General features: G+C 40.1%; 1 protein-coding gene across 1 annotated transcript in view; it reads left to right on the top strand.

Moving 5' to 3' along the window:
* Positions 1–23,897, top strand: part of LOC117462090 (piezo-type mechanosensitive ion channel component 2) — a 141,324-nt gene extending 117,427 nt beyond the window's left edge. Inside the window, exons 43-54 of the mRNA XM_034104157.2 lie at positions 7,256–7,388; positions 9,189–9,336; positions 10,023–10,234; positions 11,073–11,231; positions 11,996–12,143; positions 13,101–13,289; positions 19,030–19,122; positions 19,372–19,541; positions 21,081–21,194; positions 21,338–21,417; positions 21,914–22,118; positions 22,664–23,897. Of these exons, the coding sequence (XP_033960048.1) occupies positions 7,256–7,388; positions 9,189–9,336; positions 10,023–10,234; positions 11,073–11,231; positions 11,996–12,143; positions 13,101–13,289; positions 19,030–19,122; positions 19,372–19,541; positions 21,081–21,194; positions 21,338–21,417; positions 21,914–22,118; positions 22,664–22,916 (1,904 nt within the window). The 3' untranslated portion in view covers positions 22,917–23,897. The remainder of the gene's footprint in view (positions 1–7,255; positions 7,389–9,188; positions 9,337–10,022; positions 10,235–11,072; positions 11,232–11,995; positions 12,144–13,100; positions 13,290–19,029; positions 19,123–19,371; positions 19,542–21,080; positions 21,195–21,337; positions 21,418–21,913; positions 22,119–22,663) is intronic.
* Positions 23,898–24,542: the final 645 nt, after the last annotated feature.

Genomic DNA, 24,542 nt, shown 5'->3' with positions numbered 1-24,542 from the left:
TTGTAGTCGTTTTTTCGTTGTTCTTCAGTCATTTTGCATCTCCTTTTGGTCAATTGTTTGTCTCTTTATAGCCATGTTGACTCTGAGGTTATTTTGTACCTGTTTTTGGTCTTTATTCTTTGTAGACTTTTTTGAATCTTTTTGAAGACATATTATAGTTTGCTTTACTTTGTGGTCCCTTTGAGGGCTGCACGATATATTGTGTCGTGACGATAATCGCGATATGCGCATGCGCAATATTCACATCGCAGGACGTGAGATTTTCTTTTTTTGTTTTTGTTTTTTTTAGGACTTGCGATATTAAGTAGGCAAATTAACTCAAACACGTCATGATACAATTCTTTTGCTGCTTGCTACAAAAGGAAAACTTGCGCGGCTCTCATGTCAGGGGTACTTGAGTGAGTGACATGCTGGCTCTGCATGCACAGCAAACCACCAATCACAATCAAACCTCCAAAGCAAAGGGACCCGGAGATTAAAGGTAAGAACACTGAATAAAGTAGTTCCATGTGTTTCTCTAGGGCAGTTCGGCGCTGCTAACCGAGCTAGCTCAGCTTGTTTGCTCTGATAACTCTGATCCAGACGTCCGTGACTAAAATCCTTCATCCGGTTAAATATAGTTAAAAAAATACCAATTGTATCGCATTAAAGTTCAAGAAAGGATGGTTTGCGGGGGAAAAAACTGCCTTTTCTTCAATTCCTGTATGTTTTCATATCGCAATATATATCGCACAGGGGGGGGGAATCGCAATGTCAGTTTTTTCCAAGTGCAGCCCGACTTTGTAGTTTATTTGTGTCAGTTCCCCACAATCCCAAAGTCAGCCCTGTTCAGTAATCCATCCATACTTGCAGTTATTTTTGTGAGTCTAGAAATATCTGCAAGTTTAAAGTAACTGAACAAATCAGGTTTCTGTAATGTATCGGAATCCAAGAGTTCTAAATCACTAAATCAATCCGTCTCCTTTTGTCCAGGATGTTTTATGACGAGGAGCTGGAGCAGTCGGACCGGTTCTACGTGAAGCAGCCTCTGATCCTGCAGCTGTGCTACGCCCTCTACAACATGCTGGTGGCGAACTCAGAGATGGTTTGCTACCTCGTCATGGTCATCAACCACATGGTGTCGGCCAACTGCGCCACCCTGGTCCTCCCCACCACCATCTTCCTCTGGGCCATGCTGTCCGTGCCGCGGCCCAGCAAGCGCTACTGGATGACGGCCATCGTCTATACTGAGGTACAAACGGAGACAAACACGTCCAATAAATCTACTTTTTTATTCTTTTTACATTTTTGTTTTGGATCACATTTCAACTTCAGTGTACATATACATATGTAGTTAAATAGTTTTACAGAGTGGTCCGTCTTTTTTCTTTTCCTTGACAAAACAACAACAATAAGCACACAAGAACATGGGGTGTTTTCTTTTCAATAGAACACATTGACAGTATAGATCATTAAACAAACAGTTAAACAAAAGAAGGGCGTATCGTACACTTTCCATTTCTCCCAAATGTCCTCAAATGGAAGTTCCTGGAGCCTCAAAGAGAAGGTTATTCTTTCCATTACAAAGATTTCATAAATGATATCGTACCAATCATATATAGATGGGCTGTTTGGTTTGAGCCATTTCTTTGGGATTGCTTTCCTCGCAGCTACACTCAACATCCCAAACAAGTATTTTGTTTTAATATTTGTGGACATTGAGTGCGTAAATCAACATTTTAATATATCAAATACCAAGTCAAATCTGCAGTTCTTTTCTTAGTGTTGGTGACAATATTTCTCATGTATCGGGCATTTTATTTTGAAATAAAGCTCCAATATAGAATAACAATAATCCTATCTGCTCTCCACAATTAATACAAAAAGTTAAAACGAGCATGACAATTACTCCAAACAGGAAGGAGTTAAACGATTGGACATTTATGCACAGACAAGATAATGTAAACATGTATATGTGCTATGTATTGATTAAAAGGAAAAAATATGCCATCCTTGAGTACAATGCAGCCATTTCACCCAATGGAGTGGATGGTTACAAATAATATATATATTTGTTTTAATTATTACAATTGCATTCTAGTCTAAGAGTAACATTAACATATCAATGGTTAATGAAACTGTGCCATTATCCTGACTGTAGCTTCACTGTAACGTATTGTTCTTTTCCCACCAGGTCACCATCTTCATCAAGTACTTCTTCCAGTTTGGCTTCTTCCCCTTCAACCAGAACTCTATGGATAAGAGCAAACCTTATCACCCTCCCAACATCATCGGAGTGGAGAAGAAGGACGGCTACGTCCACTACGACCTGGTCCAGTTACTGGCTCTCTTCTTCCACAGATCCATCCTGAAGGTTCCTGCAAAATGAATATTTGGAAAATACTAATATGTGAATCATATTAAAAGTCACCTATTGTGAAAAATCCACGTTTTCATACATCAACGTGTTTCCCCTCTGTGGAAAGAGATTCAGGAAAAAAGATTCTCTCTCTTTTTGTCCTGATCCATTTCTATAAAAACCTGTCTGAAAATAGCCAATCAGCAACCAAGGTAACCCCCCCCCCCCCTCCCCCTTATCACCTAAATCTCCTCCTTTTGAGTGCGGCTTTCACACCAGCGCTTTTCAGTTTCTAGCTCCGAGCGGGAGCTTTTCTGGTTCAGCTCCGGTTTCCCTTTTCAGCTCCCGCTCTGTGCACACCGCCCACTGGCGCCCCAGAGCTGCCCATGCTGCGTCATGACGTCACCGTTTACATCGCTGATTTGCCACCCAACGGCAGCTCACAACAACAACAACAACAGCGTCGGGTCGATGATCGTGTTGCTTTTATTCACACGGAGCCAGAATAAATTGAATAACGACTTCTCCAACCTTATACTTTGCTCCAGAGTGCCGTGGTTCATTGTTTATTAATGTGTTTCTGCAGCATTTACCGACCGCTGCAGTGCTGGCTGCTCTTCCACGGAGTGTATTCTCCCGTTAGCTCCCGGTTAGCTCACACTGCAGCGGCCGCTCTAAAGTATTCACTGTCCGACTCACACAAGCAGCTGATGCATATCCCCAGTTCCCCTTAGCCTAAGTGAATGTGTGTCAGTCTGAATTGACACTGTTTGGTATCACAACGCTGTTATGAAAGTTTCTCTGGTATAAAACGGGTGATGTTGGCATAGCAACCGAAGCTAAACTGACTACTTGCATCCGATAGCTGCAATAATACAAAACAACACGTCTGCCTCTCTCCACAATGATCGATAACAGCGAACGGATGGTCAAAGTAAGGCACAAATAAACAGAATCACGCGAAGCCTGGTTAGTGTTGCCTGACTTTATAAAGTGTGTTTATAGGCACTACTGCTTGTAGGCAGGCATGACAGTCGACCCATGGGAGGTGGGGTTAGTTTCCTGCACGCCTCGACGTAAGAGAGACGTAAGCGACGTCACCTCTTAGCTCCAAAGCTCTTGCCTCTGGACCGACAATTTTTTGGAGCTGGAAATGAAGCGGATTCCGGAGCTAAGAGCCGGCGCAGCTCCGGTGTGAACTGTAAAACCCGGCGCTTTTCAGGCTCTAGCTCCGAGCCGGAGCTGAAAAGGCGCTGGTGTGAAAGGGGCACTAGAGCACCATTGTGTTCTTTGTAACCAAATCTCTCTCAGAGGGGCGTGGGGAGGGGCTCCTTATTTTCATCTGAAGTAACACTGCACTTTTGAATCAGGGCTGAAACAGAGGGGATTATGGGTAATGCTGCAATGATCTGTTTGGTGTTTGGAGCCAAACACTTCAGAGACATGTTTGTATATATCTGAGAGCTGTAATATATTGATGACAAACAGTGTAATAGGGAACCTTTAAATGTAAATGATGCAACTATACTCCCTTTATCAGACTTAAGTATTCTGTGTGCAAATATGATACAGCTTTTATTAATCCCTGAATTCCTCGTCTTCGTTGCAGTGTCACGGTCTGTGGGACGAGGAAGACTCCAAAGAAAGGCGAGCGCCGTCCCGTCAGAGCGAGTCAGAGGACGAGGGAAAGAGCAAATCAGAGGAGAGTGAGAAGGGGTCTGAATGCGCCTCCTCCATGATGAGTGAGAGAGGCTCCACTCACACCTTGAGGTCCTTAAACTTTGGCACCTCCATCGATTCAGGTCACGTCCAGGTTCAGTACCCGCAGCAGCAGACCTTCCAGCGGCGGAATAGCTCCAGCGGAGGCTCGCACATTTCTCACCGATCTCTCCACTCCACTGTGAGGTCCAAGAGAGGTGAGGATCCTTTTCTGGTCTCTGGTTTCTACTACTGGATACACTAGTGGTGCTTGAGCTGGGTTGTTTCTGGGGGTTTTGGAGGAAATGGTAAATGGGTTTTAGATTACATCGCCCATCGTATCAATGTAATGTATGCTTAGCTGTTAGGCTATTATTGCGGCAGTAATATCCAAACAAAGTGCCGCGAGGGACTAAACAAGAGAAAAAACACTGTGGACTCCAAAAGTATGCGTTTGACCTTTTATTTCCAAAGCAAACATTCCATATCCATATGCGTAGGCCTATATTCCTTTATGCGTGCGTGCATGCGATCAACAAAAATTGTCCTTCTCCATCTCACTCCCCCTCCATCTATCACAAAGTGCGCAGGTAAAATCAACCGGATATAACCACAAACGTCACCACACAAATCCAATGACACGCCCACCACCTATAGTGACTCAAAAAACATGTACCGTAACAAACACAGAAAAATACTTCATCCTACAGCTATAGTAATCATATGCCAACATGTTTAGAAACCAAAGAGCAATAAACCACTTCTCAGCGTGTAGTGGCGATGTTGTGGCTCAGGAAGAAGATGGTGTGATGGAATACTAATTCCAGCTTCGGTGTTCTCCAGTACAATCTAAAGGTTTATTTGAAGAGTGATTAAGGAGGATGGACTAATGATGAGTCATTTTCATGGTAATTCAGTCAAAACAATCTTAGCAAGACATTGTATCATCACTCTGTGGCCTTGCATGGCAGAGTGTGTGTTCATTTTGATGGACTGTCTTCTGAGTGGTTAAACATTTCTAATGGTGTACCACAAGGTTCTGTTTTAGGACCACTGTTATTCTCCATATATATTAACAGTGTAGGTGATAATGTGGATGAAGCTACCTTACATTTTTATGCAGATGATTCTGTGATGTACTGTGCAGGTCCCTCCATTAAAGAGGCTGGTGTTAAATTACAGGCTGTTTTTAACACTATTCAGACTCAGCTCTCTGAGCTAAAGCTTCTTTTAAATGTTGAGAAAACCAAGGTAATGCTCTTTTCAAAAGCTAAAAAGACACCAGAGCCTGTTTTAGATATTGTAACTACGCAAGGAACAAAACTTGAAGTTGTTGCCTGTTACAAATACCTGGGTATCTGCTTGATGATTGTCTCTCTTTTAAACTTCATGTCAATAACCTGCTTAAAAAGCTGAGGGTTAGGCTAGGGTTCTTTTTCAGAAACAAGTCCTGTTTCTCGCTGGAGGCCAGGAAAAGGCTCTGTGACCTTTTTACCTGTGCTGGACTATGGTGATCTGGTCTATATGAATGCACCTGCCTATTACCTGAGCAAATTGGATGCTGCGTATCACAGTGCTCTGAGATTTGTCACACATTGTAAAGCGCTTACACATCACTGTACCCTGTATACCAAGGCAGGTTTACCATCTCTCTCTGTACGGAGGCTCAGTCACTGGTACACTTTTATTTATAAAGCTATGTTGGGCAAACTCCCGTATTACATCTGTTCTCTGGTAAAGCAGAAAGTTGCGGGCAGCTATTGTCTGAGATCGCAGGATGTGGTCTTGTTAGATGTGCCAAGAGTGAGGACTGTCTTAGGTAAGACAGCTTTTATGTGCGCAGCTCCACTTGCTTGGAACAGCCTACAGTCCAAATTGAAATTGAGCAATTTTATTTCTATGAATGTTTTTAAGGCACGAGATGCTTTCTGACACTATGGGTGTTTGTAAGTGTTGGTGAATATGTAAATATGATGTCCTCTATTGTTTGTTTTTATGTTTCATGTGGAACTAAATTGATGCAGGTCTCCCTTGTAAAAGAGATCCATGATCTCAAGGGACCAATCTGTCTAAATAAAGGTTTGAAATGAAATGAAATGAAAAGAGGACACTGGGTCAGTTGTTTGACTGTATTTTGGAGAGATATGTTTAACGTTTTAGCTTTTAATATAATTAGCCTATATGTACTAAAAGATAGAAAATAGCTCAAATTTACTGAACAGATGGTCGCCTATCAATTAGAGGGTTATGGTTCAATCCCTGTAGTCAGAGTGTGATTAGGCAAGATGATGAACAACGGTGGCTGTGAGGGTGAGCTGGTAGCATCTTCTATGGCAGCCTCTGGCACTGAATGAATAATGACTTGTATATGTTTACAAAATACATTCAATTTAAAGATGCATCTTAAGACAGTTAAGGAGCAATCAATGCGACTCCAAACGGTTGAGAAGCATTGAACGAGACAAGTGGTTTAAAACATGTGGAGCTAAAGCGAAGTCCAGACGTTAACCAGTTCAAGAGGAAATACAGAGACATTATTTTCTCGAGGGGTGGGGGAAGGTGTTTGAGTATGTGTGTGAGTATGTAGGTGTGTATATGTATGTGTGCATATATGTATATCAGTGTATATGTATATATGTCAATCAACAGGTAAAGCAGATTAATAATATCAATAATATCAATAATAATGCATAAAAATGATAATTATTGCAGAATATAGATTATAAATAAATCATTTAGGGACAAGGGGGTGAGATTAAATAAGTTGTACTTCTTCTCACTCCTTTTCTAACACTGTTTATGTTACTAATGCTGTTGTTGTTGTTGTTGTTGTTGTTGTTGTAAATGTCATTTTTTGTTTTGATTTCTCTTTCATGACTATGCACTGCCACATTTGTTTTGTTTTGTAATTATTTATTTTACTTGTTCGAAATAAATGTATCAATCAAACCTGAGGCTGAATATTAGAAAATGTATCACTAACACTCTTCCCCTTAAAAAGCCCTGAGAGAATTGTGTTATTTTGTAGCACGCATAGCCTTTCCTCTTAATATCCATAACATCAATAATATAGAGAAGGAATCCTTTGAGCTCTTACTACACAACATGTGTTGTTTCGCCTTCACCCCTGAATTAAGTCTTTGTGTTTGTGAATCTCATCTCTCTATCAGCGACTCGTCACGCTTCATTCACAGCTGGAAATGTAAATTGTTTCCACAGGAAGTACCGCCTCCCACCACAGCAGCCACAAGGACGGCAGCGAGGCCAGCGTCCATCAGAAGACCCGCAAACAGATGATCACGGAGAAGCTGAGGGAGCAGCTCCTCAAGGGGAAAGCCTTCATCATTAAGCGGTACGATGAAGACAGCTGGCTCACAGGAGTGGGGTTTTGGGTCTGAATCCACGGCTGCTCATTGGCCAACACACGTGAGGGCTTTGATGAGAACTGTGCTCAGCAAGTACTCCCAACAAATAATGGAAAATGATATCAGTGATGTATTGCAGCTACAACCTTTCAAAGGTCTACATTTAGACCTTTAATTACGCTTTCCCGTTTGGCCAGCAGTGTAATTTTGTAAGTGCTGCAACAGACAGTCAAAACATGTTACTGTTTTGATTTAATCACAGCGGAACAAGTGGTTTCTGAGATATTACGTCTGCAGCTGTAATTGAAACACAAAGAAAATGGTCATTTAGTAAATCGTTAACATTTTCTCAAACAACGAGATGCAGACAAACAACGTCAGACAGAATTGGTCATACAATCCAAACAAACACAAATGCAATTAAATAGCCTTTCTAATTCAAAGATTCCATTGTGAAACAACTGCATTTAGAAATCCAAAGGGAGCTTTATAAATCACTGAGACAAAATACATTCCTACAATCCCATGCTGACAGACTCACAGATGCACGGTTTCATTGTTTAAGAACGGGATGAAAGACCCTCCTGAACCCTTTGCTCAGAATATGGCCTCATTCACTTGTATCTTTTTGTACATGTTCTTGAGAAAGGTCTTAAGAATAGAGTGGTATGCCAGGTTCTTAAACTACATCATTGTTTGTGTCTTGTAATGAATATTCCCATCGCCACCTTTTATAATAAGTGCGTGTGAGGTAATCCTAATAGGCAGGTTAACACCGGACCACTTAAAGAACATTAGACTGCAGAACTGTGTGCACATATATAAATAAAATATATAAAATTCAGAGAAGTCATTCCCAGACTGAAATTCAAGAGACTTTGGTTTGCATATGTAAACAACATCTCCGAAAGTGGAGGAAGTAAACAACGTTAGCCGTCATATTAATTAGTGTCATTAGTAATAACAACACAAAAAAGATGCATGGTAAATTATTCAAAGCTAGCGTAGTGTTTCATTATTTTTAAAAGACCAGATTCTGTTCCTGAAAATTGAACAAATCCCAAAACATTGATGAAGGTCAGAATCTTTGTGTAATGGCTTTTAAAGAGACATTTATCAAGAACAGAAGTCTAAGACACGAGTGGATCTGACTTCAATTACATTTGACTAGTGTTTCGTCAACTTAATGTGTTTCTTAAAATAATACTTCTGCATGCAGTATGTGACGCTGTGAGTGTTGCACGGCCAGATACGGCTCAGCTGACTCAGATAAGGAGATATGTGATACATTATGAAGTGATATGCCGCGGACTGTACTTAATGTACTCTGATCCGGTTACTTATGTTGTGGCCGATATTTAAGTAAGCTTTCTTAACGCTAATGTTATAACAGTCAGATTGCTCTGAAGATGGAGGTGATATTCTATTAATGTTCACGTTCACACAGTCGGTGATTTTTGCCGGCCGTCTTTCCTGCGACGGCAGTTTTTCTGTATTTCCTTTCTCCTGTAATATGACTTGATCGCTTTAAACTCCGCACACTGAGCTCTGATTGGTCAGCAGGCGGTGCTTTCACTGAGTTGATCTCTTATCCTGGAACGTAACCTGCTCCGGACCAGGCTAGCCGTTCAGCATAAGTTACCATGGAGATCTAGCCCGCTAAGAAGAGAACCAGCGTCGTAGGACCGGAAACCCAGATTTTTCCCTTAGCTCGCTAAGGGGAAATCCGGCTTCGCAGTACAGGCCTCTGGTGATGAATGAAACTTGTTGTTTGTTTTTCTTCTCAGGTTCCTGGAGATCTACCTTCCCATGAGGCAGTTCTTCTTCAACCTGATCCACCCGGAGTACAGCGCGGTCACAGACGTCTACGTGCTGATGTTCCTCTCTGACACCGTCGACTTCATCATCATCGTGTTCGGCTTCTGGGCGTTTGGTGTAAGTTTTAATAATAATACATTTTATTTAAGGCGCCTTTCATGACACCCAAGGACACCGTGCAATTTGTTAAATATTCTAAGAGGTCAAAGCAACAGAACATGATAAAAACACAAACATACCATCATGGAGAAGACGATTAAAGTGGACACAGGTGAGTCGGCTGAACTTAACAGGTGGGTGTTGAGAGTCAAAGTCAAAAGTCAACTTTATTGTCCATTTTCCGGGTTGTGTGTACAGACGGAGAGATCGAAACACCGCTTCCCACAATCCCGAATGTAAAAAACAAATGTATATAAAAATATGTGCGCAAATGTGTATAAATATACACAGAATCAAAGACACATTTTTACATGTGCGCACATTAAGACCTTCAATATTTGAGAATGTATATTAGTGCAAAATTGTCCATAGCAGTGTAAAAAGTGTCTGGTGCTGGATTTGAGTGTCTGAGTGTGTGGAGGAGTTATAGTCCAGTGGGGGCAGGGGGGAGAGGGGGGAGAGAGTTCAGCCTCCTGACAGCCTGGTGGAAAAACGGTTCTTTCGGATGGACTTGAATGTGGTGATCGTGTCCGACTGTTGGATGTGAAGGGGGAGAGAGTTCCATAGTTTGTTTTAGAACAACATTTCGACCCAGAAACCAAATCACTTCTGACAAAGCTAACGTTTATTTTCTTCCCTTGTAGAAACACTCGGCTGCAGACATCACGTCGTCGCTGTCGGAGGATCAGGTGCCGGGGCCCTTCCTGGTCATGGTGCTGATCCAGTTTGGCACCATGGTGGTGGACCGGGCCCTCTACCTCAGGAAGTCTGTCCTGGGGAAAGTCATCTTCCAGGTCATCCTGGTGTTTGGGATCCACTTCTGGATGTTCTTCATCCTGCCAGGAGTCACACAAAAGTAAGGACTCAGTCACTGTACAACAAATCACCTCTGGCTGGAAGAGAACTCTCTGCTCCTTAGCTTTTCTTAAGAACTGGACTTAAACTCCCACTGTACATTTTACTTTTATATTCAATTTAATATTTAATAATCAATTTCTTACACAATAATATCCTGCATTACATTACAGTATATTTGTTACTGGAAATGTGTACTTCCACATGTGTACATTTTTTAACTTTGTAATGCTATCTATCTATTTATCCATCTATCTATCTACCTATCTATATATATCTACCTACCTACCTACCTACCTACCTACCTACCTACCTACCTACCTACCTACCTACCTACCTACCTACCTACCTACCTACCTACCTACCTACCTACCTATCTATGTCACACAAGACATGTTTTTTATTCAATCTAAGGTCATTACGTTTCCTGATTAATGTGTTTTGAAGGCATAGTTTACCCCAAAATCAATATTTGTTCCTCCCACCTGTAGCTACTGCTTTTTTACGATCTAGATAGTTTTGCGTGCAAGATATATATATTTGTTCTACTCCACAACACTTACTGAAGATCCACGGACCTTGTTGTGAGCAGTTTGGTGTCGGAACGACTATAACCACTTTTTTATTTGCTATAAACTATCTCTTTAAAATAGGCTGAGTGTCTTTAGTGCATGTTTGTTTATATCTGAAATGACTTTGGCTTTTTGCACTCATGTTATTTGGTTGCAAAGATTTAACAAACAACATATTTGAGATGATTTGGGCTGCCTAAAAATAAAATGACCAAACTACTACATCCTTCTATTTCTCGAGCTGTCTCTCTTGTCTTCCCCTCGTAGGCGTTTCAGCGAGAACAAGGTCGCTCAGATGTGGTATTTTGTCAAGTGCATCTACTTCGGGCTGTCAGCCTATCAGATCCGCTGTGGTTATCCCACCCGCGTTTTGGGAAACTTCCTCACCAAGGGCCACAATTATGCCAACCTCTTCCTGTTTCAAGGGTGAGTTCATCTGGGAGTCTCATTTCTTCCAGCTGGGCAAACAGGAATACAAAGAGACACAAGATTACACCTGAGGCTTTCTGTTTCAGAAATGTGGAAACCATTTACTTAAAGGGGAAATCCACATTTGTTATTGTTAACTTAAGCCTATTGTGCACCCCATTTTTTACGTGTTAGTGTTCAGGTCTTGAAATGATAAGTCAAGTTAACGTTTATTGACTAAATCTTTAAATAATGATGAAAGTAATCATTAGTTTCAACCCTTGTCCTGCCATTATTATTTAATATAAAGCTTATTATTGATTAAATACATTTCACATTTAGAAACTACACTTTAAATAACTATATTATTATCTATCTGTGTAGGTTAAAAGTAGGTGTCTTATATATATATATTATATCATTTTTGGGGTTTAATGAATAATACAAACGTCTGGGTATGTTAATTTATTTTATTTTTCTGAAAGGGCTGTAAGTAATTAAGTATAAAAAAGGAAGTCGTCGCCACATGGCTGCCAGTGTTGGTTGTTAAGTCAAATAACTGTTACTGTTTTTAATAGAGTATAGGTGTTCATAAACCAACTAAAGTGTTTTATTTCTATAATATATAAACATGTACATCAAACACCATAGCTTATATTATTAGGCCTCTTGTACACAATTAACAAATTAGAGTGATTTACTGTATTAAGAAATGCAATCGTACTTTTGTTCACCTCGTATATTTGTTAGCAGATTAACTGACAGTTGTGTGTTGTGTGTAGTTTCCGTATGGTGCCGTTCCTGACGGAGCTGCGGGCCGTGATGGACTGGGTCTGGACGGACACCTCGCTGTCTCTGTCCAGCTGGATCTGTGTGGAGGACATCTACGCTCACATCTTCATCCTGAAGTGCTGGAGAGAGTCTGAGAAGGTGTGCCGTCATTGTGCCGTCAGTGTGGAGAACCACTTTCAGAGCCAGAGTCTGTCATGGTGGAATTCATGCTGAAATGTGCTTTTGTGGAGCCGGATCTATTGTTTTTATGTGAGGAAAACTCCATCTGGAGGGAACACAGGGATTTTAGCCTTTGCCGACCATTTACATGCACAGCAACCTACAGTACACACTATGGGAGAGGGGAAACCACAACAAGCATAACAGGCCCTTTAACCTTCTGTCTTTTTAATGAGAATCTTATTTTTCTCTAAATCTTAAAGCCAGCAGACTGGAAAATATTCTAACAATTCAATCTGAACTAGTTTCCCCCTCAATATGATCTATAACACGAGAAACAGCTGTTAGAGGGTCTACAGCTAAACAAAAGTTCATATTCAATACCTTAAATACCAAGTTTTAAAAATGCTTCTGCGAACTAGGACTTAATTATCTAGTCTGTTGACTCTTTTAAAACTATTTTAAAAACATTCCTGTTTGGTCAGGCGTTTGGGTAACCGGTGTGCTTGATCTTATTCCTTTTAATACTATGTTTTTATTTTTGTTTGTTTTTTAATTTCATTTGTACGTTTTGTTTTATTGTGTTTTTATTGTGTCTTAAATTATGCTCTGGTGCTTTTACGACTTCTTAACGTGTGGGTTCATTGATCATTGTACTATCATTGTACTATTGTCCTATATGGATGTCTTATTGTTTTGTCAAGCACTTTGTGACTTTGTCTGTGAAAAGCGCTTGATAAATAAACTTTACTTACTTACTTACTTACTTACTTACTTAATTAATTGCGTGATGCGAATCAACAAATAGGTCCAGGGATAGAAAACATGTTTCCATTACGAAAAAAAAATGATTGAGATATTTTGAAATACTACAGGAAAACCCTCTGCTTGGCCGAATAACACATCTTAATGTCCTGTTTCTGCGTCCGTCTGCAGAAGTACCCCCAGCCGCGAGGCCAGAAGAAGAAGGCGGTGGTGAAGTACGGGATGGGGGGGATGATCGTGGCGCTGCTGATCTGCATCGTGTGGTTCCCGCTGCTCTTCATGTCCCTCGTCAAGTCTGTGGCTGGAGTCGTCAACACGCCGCTGGACGTGTCCTTTGCAATCACGCTGGCTGGCTTTACGGTGAGCAGAGTTTCTTTCATCAAGTAAATCAAGCTTAAACATTCTTGCAAAGTGCTTTACTGATACATCTCCCACCAAAGCAAAACCCTTTGTAATTACATTAATCCTGCATGATTTGAAAAGAGTTCAAGTAGATCTACAGGGAGGAAATACATCTGTGATTCATTGAAGTCCTTATTTTAATGCCTCGTCACTTTTTGATCAGTTTGCGTGATTTCTGGGAGAGAATTAAGATGATATTTTCTAAACAGTGAGAATAATCTAGCTGCAATGTATAATTATGTTTTTTGGAAGATTTACGGCCCGTCTACACTACAGGCATCGAAAAATGCTTTCAACGCTTCGCCCATTCATTTGAATGGGGTGACGTAGAAGATTTTGACTCTTCGCCGAACTGCATTGTGGGGAGCGGAGCATGGCTTTGCAAACATCACGAGCATCAAAAGTTGTAGGCCATAAGGTGAACCCTGTTATCGTTTCAACCCGCTCCACAGAAGTTGAACTACATAATCTTCAGTTCATAAAAAAGAACGAGTCATGTTTATCCACCAAAAAAAAGTTTGTCGCTAAAATTCCTGCCAATTCTTCGAGGCACGTAATTATTGGCTGAACTAGTCCCTTCAAAGCGTAATAATATCTTGGTGAAAAGTAGTGCCACGGTTCGTCACGTGATCGTGCTACACCAATTGGGTAGCTGCATATTGTCAACAGAAGTGAAAGATGGCCGCCTACATGGTTGCGCTAAACCAGACCAAATGGATTCTAAACAGTGCTGTATGCTTGTTTTATGTCATGTTTTGTCATATGTCTTAATACATCACTAAGTCCGAGGTATTTGCGTTATATACGCGGTATTTGTGAGAGGTTTTACTATCTGGGAACAGAGTTGACCATCGAATCAACATTGACTAGCAGCGTTTATCAGCCAACTCCAGCTACAAACAATTTCCCCACGGGAATTAATAAAGTATATCAAACTCAAATTTATCAAACTATCATTCCTGGACTACCATGTTCGCATCGCTAGGTTCATTGGCTGAGCTCGTGGATTATTCCATTAGACTGAGGACTTTTTGTCTGTCTGTTGTTACCCTGTACACGTTAAATGCACTCTTAAAATGACTTGATTTCATACATAGCTGCGTCCAAGAAGAAGGTTAACTTGTTACGTTAAGTAATTTAGATCAATAAAAAGCAGTACTTCCAGGCTGAAGACTTGTCTTTTTGTCGCTGCTTTTAATTGAACTATTCATATCTTAGACTGCACTGTAACTTTTATCCATGTATTTTTTCTTTTAATGTTTATTTTATTAGCTTTTCTTTTTAATGACTGATTTTAAATGCCATTTTCTTAATGTCTTTCATTTTTTGTAAAGCACTTTGAATTGCCTTGTGTTGAAAAGTGCTATATAAATAAACTTGCCTTGCCTTACTTATACCAATGTCCATTGATTCATTTATTTACTCATTCATCCCTCCACAAATGAAAACAACACTGATGAACCATAAAAACGAGATTTATTACAAATATAAAAAGGTATGACGTAGAAAACAGTACAAAACAGAATAAGGACATGTAATGGAGTATAATTGATTGGTGTCAGGTGATCGTGATCCGCAGCCACGGCTGGGCGGAGCGGCTGATTGGTGCTGTGATTGCCTCAGCTGGTTAAAAGAGTCCTGCTGATTATACTCTGTGTTCTAGTTTGGTTATGAAGCCACACGGTTTTTTGACCGCTGCATTGCACTGCAGAGAAGAGACTATTTGTTTATTTAAAGGACGAACACTGTTTCAACCTCGTCTGGTAAGATACGATAACTTGGAAATAAATGTACCAAAAACAAACGTATCTCTGAGTGATGTGTGAGCGCGTCGGCCAGGCGCTAAAACCAAAAGAACAGAAAAGAGCTTAAGAAAGGTGGAAAGAAGGCTCTTTTATTCCTATTCCTCACTGTCAGTGTCAGGGCAGTCATCGTTCTCTTCCTCTGTTTCTTTTTTATTTGCACAATTTGAGCAACGACATAAGTCTGTGCAACAGAGTCCTGCAGAGAAGCATGAACATCTGCCTTTCTCACAGGCAGACTCTTTGCAGCTGCAGTGTATCACATGCAAACTCTGGAGGGGAGTTTGACAGGGGATTACTCAAAAAGTACACAGTAAAAGTACTTGATTGTACTTGTGCTACTAGTCCAAGTAGTACTGAATCCAACAGTATCAATTTCATTAAGAACTTATAGCACGAAATCATTTTATCTCAAATCAAAGATGGCAGAAAACATGCATTATTGTACTCTGGAGGGGAGTTTGACAGGGGATTTCTCAAAAAGTACACAGTAAAAGTAATTGACTGTACTTTTGGTAGTAGTCCAAGTAGTACTGAATCCAACAGTACCACTTTCATTAAGAACTTATTGCACGAAATCATTTTATCTCTCATCAAAGATGGCAGAAAACATGCATTATTGTACTCTGGAGGGGAGTTTGACAAAGGATTACTCAAAAAGTACACAGTAAAAGTACTTGATTGTACTTTTGGTAGTAGTCCAAGTAGTACTGAATCCAACAGTACCAATTTCATTAAGAACTTATTGCACAAAATCATTTTATCTCAAATCAAAGATGGCAGAAAACATGCATTATTGTACTCTGGAGGGGAGTTTGACAGGAGATTACTCAAAAAGTACACAGTAAAAGTACTTGATTGTACTTTTGGTAGTAGTCCAAGTAGTACTGAATCCAACAGTACCACTTTCATTAAGAACTTATTGCACGAAATCATTTTATCTCAAATCAAAATGGCAGAAAACATGCATTATTGTACTCTGGAGGGGAGTTTGACAAAGGATTACTCAAAAAGTACACAGTAAAAGTACTTGATTGTACTTGTGCTACTAGTCCAAGTAGTACTGAATCCAACAGTACCAATTTCATTAAGAACTTATTGCACGAAATCATTTTATCTCTCATCAAAGATGGCAGAAAACATGCATTATTGTACTCTGGAGGGGAGTTTGACAAAGGATTACTCAAAAAGTACACAGTAAAAGTACTTGATTGTACTTTTGGTAGTAGTCCAAGTAGTACTGAATCCAACAGTACCACTTTCATTAAGAACTTATTGCACGAAATCATTTTATCTCAAATCAAAGATGGCAGAAAACATGCATTATTGTACTCTGGAGGGGAGTTTGACAAAGGATTACTCCAAAAGTACACAGTAAAAGTACTTGATTGTACTTTTGGTAGTAGTCCAAGTAGTACTGAATCCAACAGTACCAATTTCATTAAGAACTTATTGCACGAAATCATTTTTATCTCAAATCAAAGATGGCAGAAAACATGCATTATTGTACTCTGGAGGGGAGTTTGACAGGGGATTACTCAAAAAGTACACAGTAAAAGTAATTGATTGTACTTTTGGTAGTAGTCCAAGTAGTACTGAATCCAACAGTACCACTTTCATTAAGAACTTATTGCACGAAATCATTTTATCTCAAATCAAAGATGGCAGAAAACATGCATTATTGTACTCTGGAGGGGAGTTTGACAGGGGATTACTCAAAAAGTACACAGTAAAAGTACTTGATTGTACTTTTGGTAGTAGTCCAAGTAGTACTGAATCCAACAGTACCAATTTCATTAAGAACTTATTGCACGAAATCATTTTATCTCTCATCAAAGATGGCAGAAAACATGCATGATTGTACTCTGGAGGGGAGTTTGACAAAGGATTACTCAAAAAGTACACAGTAAAAGTACTTGATTGTTCATTTTTAATAGTAGTCCAAGTAGTACTGAATCCAACAGTATCAATTTCATTAAGAACCTATTGCACGAAATCATTTTTATCTCAAATCAAAGATGGCAGAAAACATGCATTATTGTACTCTGGAGGGGAGTTTGACAGGGGATTACTCAAAAAGTACACAGTAAAAGTACTTGATTGTACTTTTGGTAGTAGTCCAAGTAGTACTGAATCCAACAGTACCACTTTCATTAAGAACTTATTGCACGAAATCATTTTATCTCAAATCAAAGATGGCAGAAAACATGCATTATTGTACTCTGGAGGGGAGTTTGACAAAGGATTACTCAAAAAGTACACAGTAAAAGTACTTGATTGTACTTGTGCTACTAGTCCAAGTAGTACTGAATCCAACAGTACCAATTTCATTAAGAACTTATTGCACGAAATCATTTTATCTCTCATCAAAGATGGCAGAAAACATGCATGATTGTACTCTGGAGGGGAGTTTGACAAAGGATTACTCAAAAAGTACACAGTAAAAGTACTTGATTGTACTTTTGGTAGTAGTCCAAGTAGTACTGAATCCAAGAGTACCAATTAAATGAAGAACTTATTGCACAAAATCATTTTATCGCTCATCAAAGATGGCAGAAAACATGCATTATTGTACTCTGGAGGGGAGTTTGACAGGGGATTACTCAAAAGTACACGGTAAAAGTACTTGATTGTACTTGTGGTAGTAGTCTAACAAGTACTGAGTCCAACAGTATCACTTTTATTAAGAATGTATGGCTAAAAATCATTTTATCTCATCAAATATAGCAGAAGTGGCATGATTTTGTTCTCAGGAGGGGAATTTGAGAGTATTACCCAGAAAAAAGACAGTAAAAGTACTTCATTTTATTGTTGGTAGCAGTCTAACTAGGACTGAGTCAAATGTTAGTTTTTTTAACAATTTATGGTAAAAATAATTTGTATCGCATGAAACAGAAAAAATACGCATTGTGCTACTCTTGCGTTACGCTTCTCAGCGATTACCGTAAAGGCGTTATAAATCGCGCACTCAAAAATGAAGAACTGCTCATTTGACCAAGCAAATTTGAGAGACGGCTGAGTTGACCGCAGTTGTATTAAGACATATGACAAAACATGACATAAAACAAGCATACAGCACTGTTTAGAATCCATTTGGTCTGGTTTAGCGCAACCATGTAGGCGGCCATCTTTCACTTCTGTTGACAATATGCAGCTACCCAATTGGTGTAGCACGATCACGTGACGAACCGTGGCACTACTTTGGTCCAAGATATTATTACACTTTGAAGGGACTAGTTCAGCCAATAATTACGTGCCTAGAAGAATTGGCAGGAATTTTAGCGACAAACTTTTTTTTGGTGGATAAGCATGACTCGTTCTTTTTTATGAACTAAAGATTGTGTAGTTCCACTTCTGTGGAGCGGGATTTCTTTTCTAGAGGACTTTTCGAGGTTCACCTTGTGGCCTATTGAGCAATGTTCAACTTTTGATGCTCCCGATGCTTTCGAAGCTGGCATCAGCCAATCAAATCCCGTTTATGCAAATCCCGCCAGTACAAGCGCTAGCCAATCAAACCACGTGCAAGCTGGGAGAGCCGCAGTTCATTTCCTCATATTCCAAACGAGAAATTACGGTAGCAAATCACCCGGTTCTTTACGACCAGAACTATTAACAAACCAGAGGAACCAGGCATGGAGGGAGGTGGCAGAGACAGTGGGTGAAACTGGTAGGGTTTTGCCTGTTTGGGGATTTTATATCCAGTTTACTTCGTTTTAACATTGCTATTGCTTTGTATGCCGGGGGCGGGAGAATCCTGATTGGTTGTTGGTCGCGTTGCTCGCAAAAAATCGGCAAGCTTCAGACATGCCCAGCATCAAGATTTTTTGATGCCTGTAGTGTAGACGGGCCGTTAGAGTGTAATTACTTAAATAAATAAACATTTCCTTTTCTCACAGCCCATCTTCACCATGAGCGCTCAGCAAAAACAACTGCAGAATGTGAACCAAACCGGGTTTGACTCGTTTTGTCAGATATACAATAATAACGATGTGAGTATGAGAAATATAATTCAAAAACAAAGATGTCAGTTGTGTTGTGTTTGTAATGTTGTCATGTGTATGGCATGTATGCTTAAATAACATAAATGATTAATTTATTATTATTAACAATCAACCTAAAAGCCGGTGAAATTCTCCTTCATTGAGAGGTTCCTGCTCAGAGTCCCACCTCTGTGTGTTTGGCTGATAGTTCTACACCAAGTGGCTCAAATGTTTTAACATTGTTTATGCTGTGGTCAGACCGCCTTGCAGTGGCTCGAGGGCTACTTCAAGGAGGACCTGATCATCGCAGAGCTGAAAGGCAGCTCCAACAGCCTGTGGACCATCAGCCCGCCCAGCAGGAAGAACCTGATCGAAATGCTGAAAAGCGAAGAGGATTTCCCCATCACCGTGGCCTGGTCCGTGCAAAGGTACGCACATGTTGTCCGTGCATCATGTATGCTTGCATCTACCCATGTGATACTGCTCGTGGAATTATATCACACTGGGGGCTGCGTAGGATTAATTCCAACTAGCTCAAACCAACATTTCCAATCATTCAACCGTTGTCAAGTCCAAAGGCAACATTTATGGAAAACACAACACAGCAATATAACAGAACAACAAATAACAATTAGATTTATCTGCAGGAGAAATATTACAAAGGACATTCAATTCTTCCTTCTAAATCAGGGGTCTCAAACTCAAGGCCCGGGGGCCAAATCCGGCCCGCGACTTCATTTTATGTGGCCCTGCATTGCCGCAAGAGCTTGCAAAGAATATAATACGTTTATTTTACAGTTACATGCCGCTTTACAGAAGCAGGTTGCCCATAAACTACATGTCCCACAATGCATCTCGTTTTGTGACATGCCACTGAAGAGACTTGCAATTATTTGACCTGGACTTCTGCTTTCAGACGTAGTTAATTACGAAGTTATTATCCTAGGGCTGCTCAATTAATCGTATTTTAATCGCAATTACGATTTTGACTTGCAACGATTATGAAAACAACATAATCGCAAAAAAAATTCTTGGTTTTTTAGTTGAATTATAATTAAAGGTGGGGTAGATAAGTTTGAGAAACCGGCTCGAGATACACTTTTTGTTATATCCCGATAGCAATGAATATTTTAAATGCTTTGACAATAAATCCATAAGAAAACGTCATCAATGGAAGCCGTGGCGCTGTAAAAAGCACGACCAATCATCTGAGCCGGCCCGGCTAAAGTAACTGGATGGCCTACCTGCCTGTCAGCCTTCCATCTGTGCACAAACTTATCTCGTGCCCTCATTGGTCAAGTGCGCGTTCGTGTGTTGGAGGAGGGGATCTGTACGGAAGTGGCAGATTTGTTCCGGTTGTGTATTTTCAAATTCTCTTTTTTCAATAAATTGATGTTTTCAAAGTAAATGTATAATCGTTTTTTAATAATCGTAATATCAATTATTGACCCAAATAATCGAGATTATGATTTTTGCCATAATCGAGCAGCCCTAATCCTATCCGATAATAATCCAATTCAGAGGCAATAATGTAATATAATACATTATTTTATATATATATTTATATAGTTACAACCGGCCCTTTGAGTGCAACCTTTATGCGAATGTGGCCCGCGATGAAATTGAGTTTGACACCCCTGTTCTAAATCATCCAAAGTTTTGGATTTACAGTAAAATCAATTGCTGTTTCTACATATTTAATTACAAGACATTTTAAATATACAGTAACACATACAAGCACTTGCACTAAGAAAAGGTCCTGCAGGAATATGAAAAATCCCTAAGCATACTTTCTAGTGAACTTGTGTTGTTTATCTAAAGAGGCTGCTTGCACACCTGGTGTGTGACTAATGAATTCATCATAAACATAGAAGTAGTCAATTCATATTTAGAATAAAAAATGTATGCCTCACAAACAGCTGGAGGTTAATAAGATGTTAAATCATGTTTTCCTTTCGTGACCTTAGAAACTTCACTTTTGGTGCCAAGGCTGAAATAGCGTCAGGAAAGCGAGTGACCGATCTCGACAAGGAGACAAAGAATGAGCTCATCGAGCTGCTGTACGGAACCGGCCAATATGTGTACGTTTATCAACTCCTCAACAGATGAGCTACTCGCTGCCTCTGTTGGTCCTCATTCAGATTGACAGTTCAGGTTACTCGAACATATGGAAAAGCTGAGGAGCATAAACAGTTTGCAGCTAACGGCCTCTCTTCCTCTGCAGGATTATAAAAGAGATCTTCCCTCGTTTCATTCGAGCCCCCTCGGACTCGGGTGCCACGTCTGTGGATCATCTGTATAAAGGTGTGTAGATGGGACTGGACATTTTGCATAGTTTATACTTGATTTGGTGACAGCAAAAAGACACTTAAGAGCCTCTAGGTCTTGTAGGGATAGAAGTACTCGAAAGGGAGTAATGTTTCCAGAAGGTAAAGCCTTTGCCGTCAGAATAATGGGAATAATCAGTTTTATTCTTATTAACAGAATCAGATTCAGAAACAGGTTTATCACCAGGTAGGTCGACACGTACGAGGAATTTGACTTGATTTCATGGTGCATACATAAAAGTAAAACAAACAAACAAAACACAGGTAGAGAACTAGAAAAATATTAAAAATAATACAAAATATAGTAAAATATAACAGTATTTACATAGAAATGGAATAAAATATGAAATAAAAACCGGCAGTGATAAAAAAGAAAATAGATATTGTTGTACATCGTGTGCATTAATGTAATGCAGAGTCTGTGATGTGGCTGAGGTAAAGTGTTACGTTACAATATCTATTCCTCCATGCAGATAAAACGTTGTTGAACATAAACCTGACGTTGATCCGAGGGAATAACTCGGAGCAGATCCAGGAGTGGTGGATCGTCAACCAGACGGAGCCCGGCCCCATCTCCAAGAGAGGCCCAGACCCCCCCAAGTATGAACCCAGCCTGGATCTCTACGTGTTCAGCGACCAAGTCAGCCCCCCCAGCCTGGGCTTCCTGGCCGGATACGGGTACGTGGGGATTTAAAAAAGATTCGTGGTGCTTCGGTGTTAAAGTGAAATATCTGTGTTTGTTATGAGAAGAAATAGGTCATCATCTAAAGCTGTGCAAGGAGTGAGAATATCAAGTTCTGAAAGTGATTTGAATCCAAGATGATTCACAAGATGGGAAAGCAGGGAAACATCATTAGGTTTAAATACTGTAAGATTTTTAATAACGTCAAAATGTAAAAGAAAAATATGTCACTTTTTCACATTATAATGTCTAAAGACAACTCGACCAATGGTATATATTTGGTTGAGCTGTGCACTTAATCTATTCCACATTTTCTATAGTTTTCAAGAGATTTTTATCAAAGGTGTGTTTTCATTGGTCAGGGATGATTCCTGGTCATACATTATGACAAAACTATCTTGGAGAAAAACAGATTTTTTTGTGTTTTTTCATAACCGATTCCGTTAGTTGTGGTGAGGAGGAAACCTCTCTGGATAATTTGCCTCCCGGTAAAACCAAATTCTACAAATGATCCAATGTTCTTTCTGTCTTTCCTGTCCAGGATCCTGGGCCTGTACGCCTCTGTGGTTCTGGTCATCGGCAAGTTCGTACGCGAGTTCTTCAGCGGCATCTCCCACACCATCATGTTCGAGGAGCTGCCCAACGTGGACCGCATCCACAAGCTGTGCACGGACATCTTCCTGGTGCGAGAGACGGGGGAGCTGGACCTGGAGGAGGACATGTACGCCAAACTCATCTTCCTCTACCGCTCTCCAGAGACTATGATCAAGTGGACCAGAGAGAAAACGGAGTGAATCTCAGCGAGGGGACGCTAACGGATGAATTGAGCAGCGATTTTCACCTGCTGAGGGAGCACGAAGTCAGCCGAGGACCAGCTCTGTCCTCTTCCACTGAGCTCTGACGGCAGAAATACAGTGTTGGCTCCACACTAAAACACTTGTTTGTGTTCGAAACTAGAATTTTATACAAGTTACCGCTGAAAAACAACAATTGCAGCAACTATTGAGGACAGATTTGCCGGTGCTGTATTTATCTCGCTACACCTGGCTCTGTTTGGCATCCAGAGGATACAACGAGCAGCCGGTTGGAGAAGGAGAACTCTTTTAAGACAATTTGACTAAGTTATAAAAAATCTTAATGCTAATATAAAGGTTTTTAAACACAAATTACCCTCATCGCTCCTCATGCCTGCCTCTAACATTTTCACAGTCGCACGGTAGGCGGAGAGAAACTGGCTGCATTCATCTTTAAGGGCTTCCCATTTACAAACAAGTGCACATTAATGTCACACGAATGACCACATGAGCACAATCTCATATTTTCTCCCAACTGAAACGCTGTGGGAATGTGCAATATTGAGTTCCTCCAAGATTTTGAGGGATGTGGACCAAGAGAAAAAGGGCCGGGTCTGACCAAGAAACAACCTTTTTTTTTTTTTGTTAAAGGTCAGAGGCCACAAGGGAGCCTCCTGAAAGACACAAAGCATTACAACACATTATCAGACAATCTTTAATTGCTTATTTTGTTTGTTTGTGTGATAAGAAGAACTGTTATCGACGTATCTTTCTCAGGAAGAGCTGTTTTCACAGATATTCATCGTATGAGTTATATGTTACAATATGTAGGCTTTGATGGATCTTAAAGATTGTAGAGAAAGTATTTAAATGGCATGACATGTAATGTGGATATTGTTGAGATGGACTGAGTATGGTTACTGCACAGGGAAATATTTTAAAGGCTGTATTTAGAAAGTAAATTGTGGACTGTTTTCCTCACAGAGATTTATTGCCAATCATCCATATTCTGAATCTACAGGTTGGCGAAATAAGAGACGAGCGGAGGGCTGTTTCTGAATCAGGGTAACGTGCACTAGGTGGAAGACTCCTGCACAACACTTGTGAACCTCTCGCTATTTTTAAACATTCATACTCACGAACACTGGCGCGTTCAGTCATCAAGGAAAAACACGAACAGAAAAAAAAGACTCCTCACAAGAAGGGCTGAGACACGAAGCCCTTTGGTCCAAACTATGCATTAGGACATTGTAGCATGATAGAAAAACTTCATTATTGCCATGACTAATTTTCATTACATGTACATACAAGTTACAGGGGGACCGGTCACGGTGGAATGAAATGTGAAAATGTACCTGTGTGTTTAAGGCGATGTTATGGTATGATAGAGGTCCAAAGATCTGCGAATAAATCATGTGGAAAGGTGTCGAGTTTTGAATTCAGATGCTGTTTGCTTGTGGGAAAGGACTATGAGAATGTGTATCAACACAATGAGTTTCCTTCATTTTAAAACCGAGAAAAATCCATGATATTTGATATACTTTAATGGCGTTAAATCCACTTTGAGCTGTGGTCATCAAAGTACGTTTAAAGCCACATTTCTTCTCAGAACACCTGCATGAACTC

Source organism: Pseudochaenichthys georgianus, chromosome 17 (assembly GCF_902827115.2).
Source record: "Pseudochaenichthys georgianus chromosome 17, fPseGeo1.2, whole genome shotgun sequence".
Classification (NCBI taxonomy): Eukaryota; Metazoa; Chordata; class Actinopteri; order Perciformes; family Channichthyidae; genus Pseudochaenichthys; species Pseudochaenichthys georgianus.
This window is presented reverse-complemented; position numbering and strand designations above follow the sequence as displayed.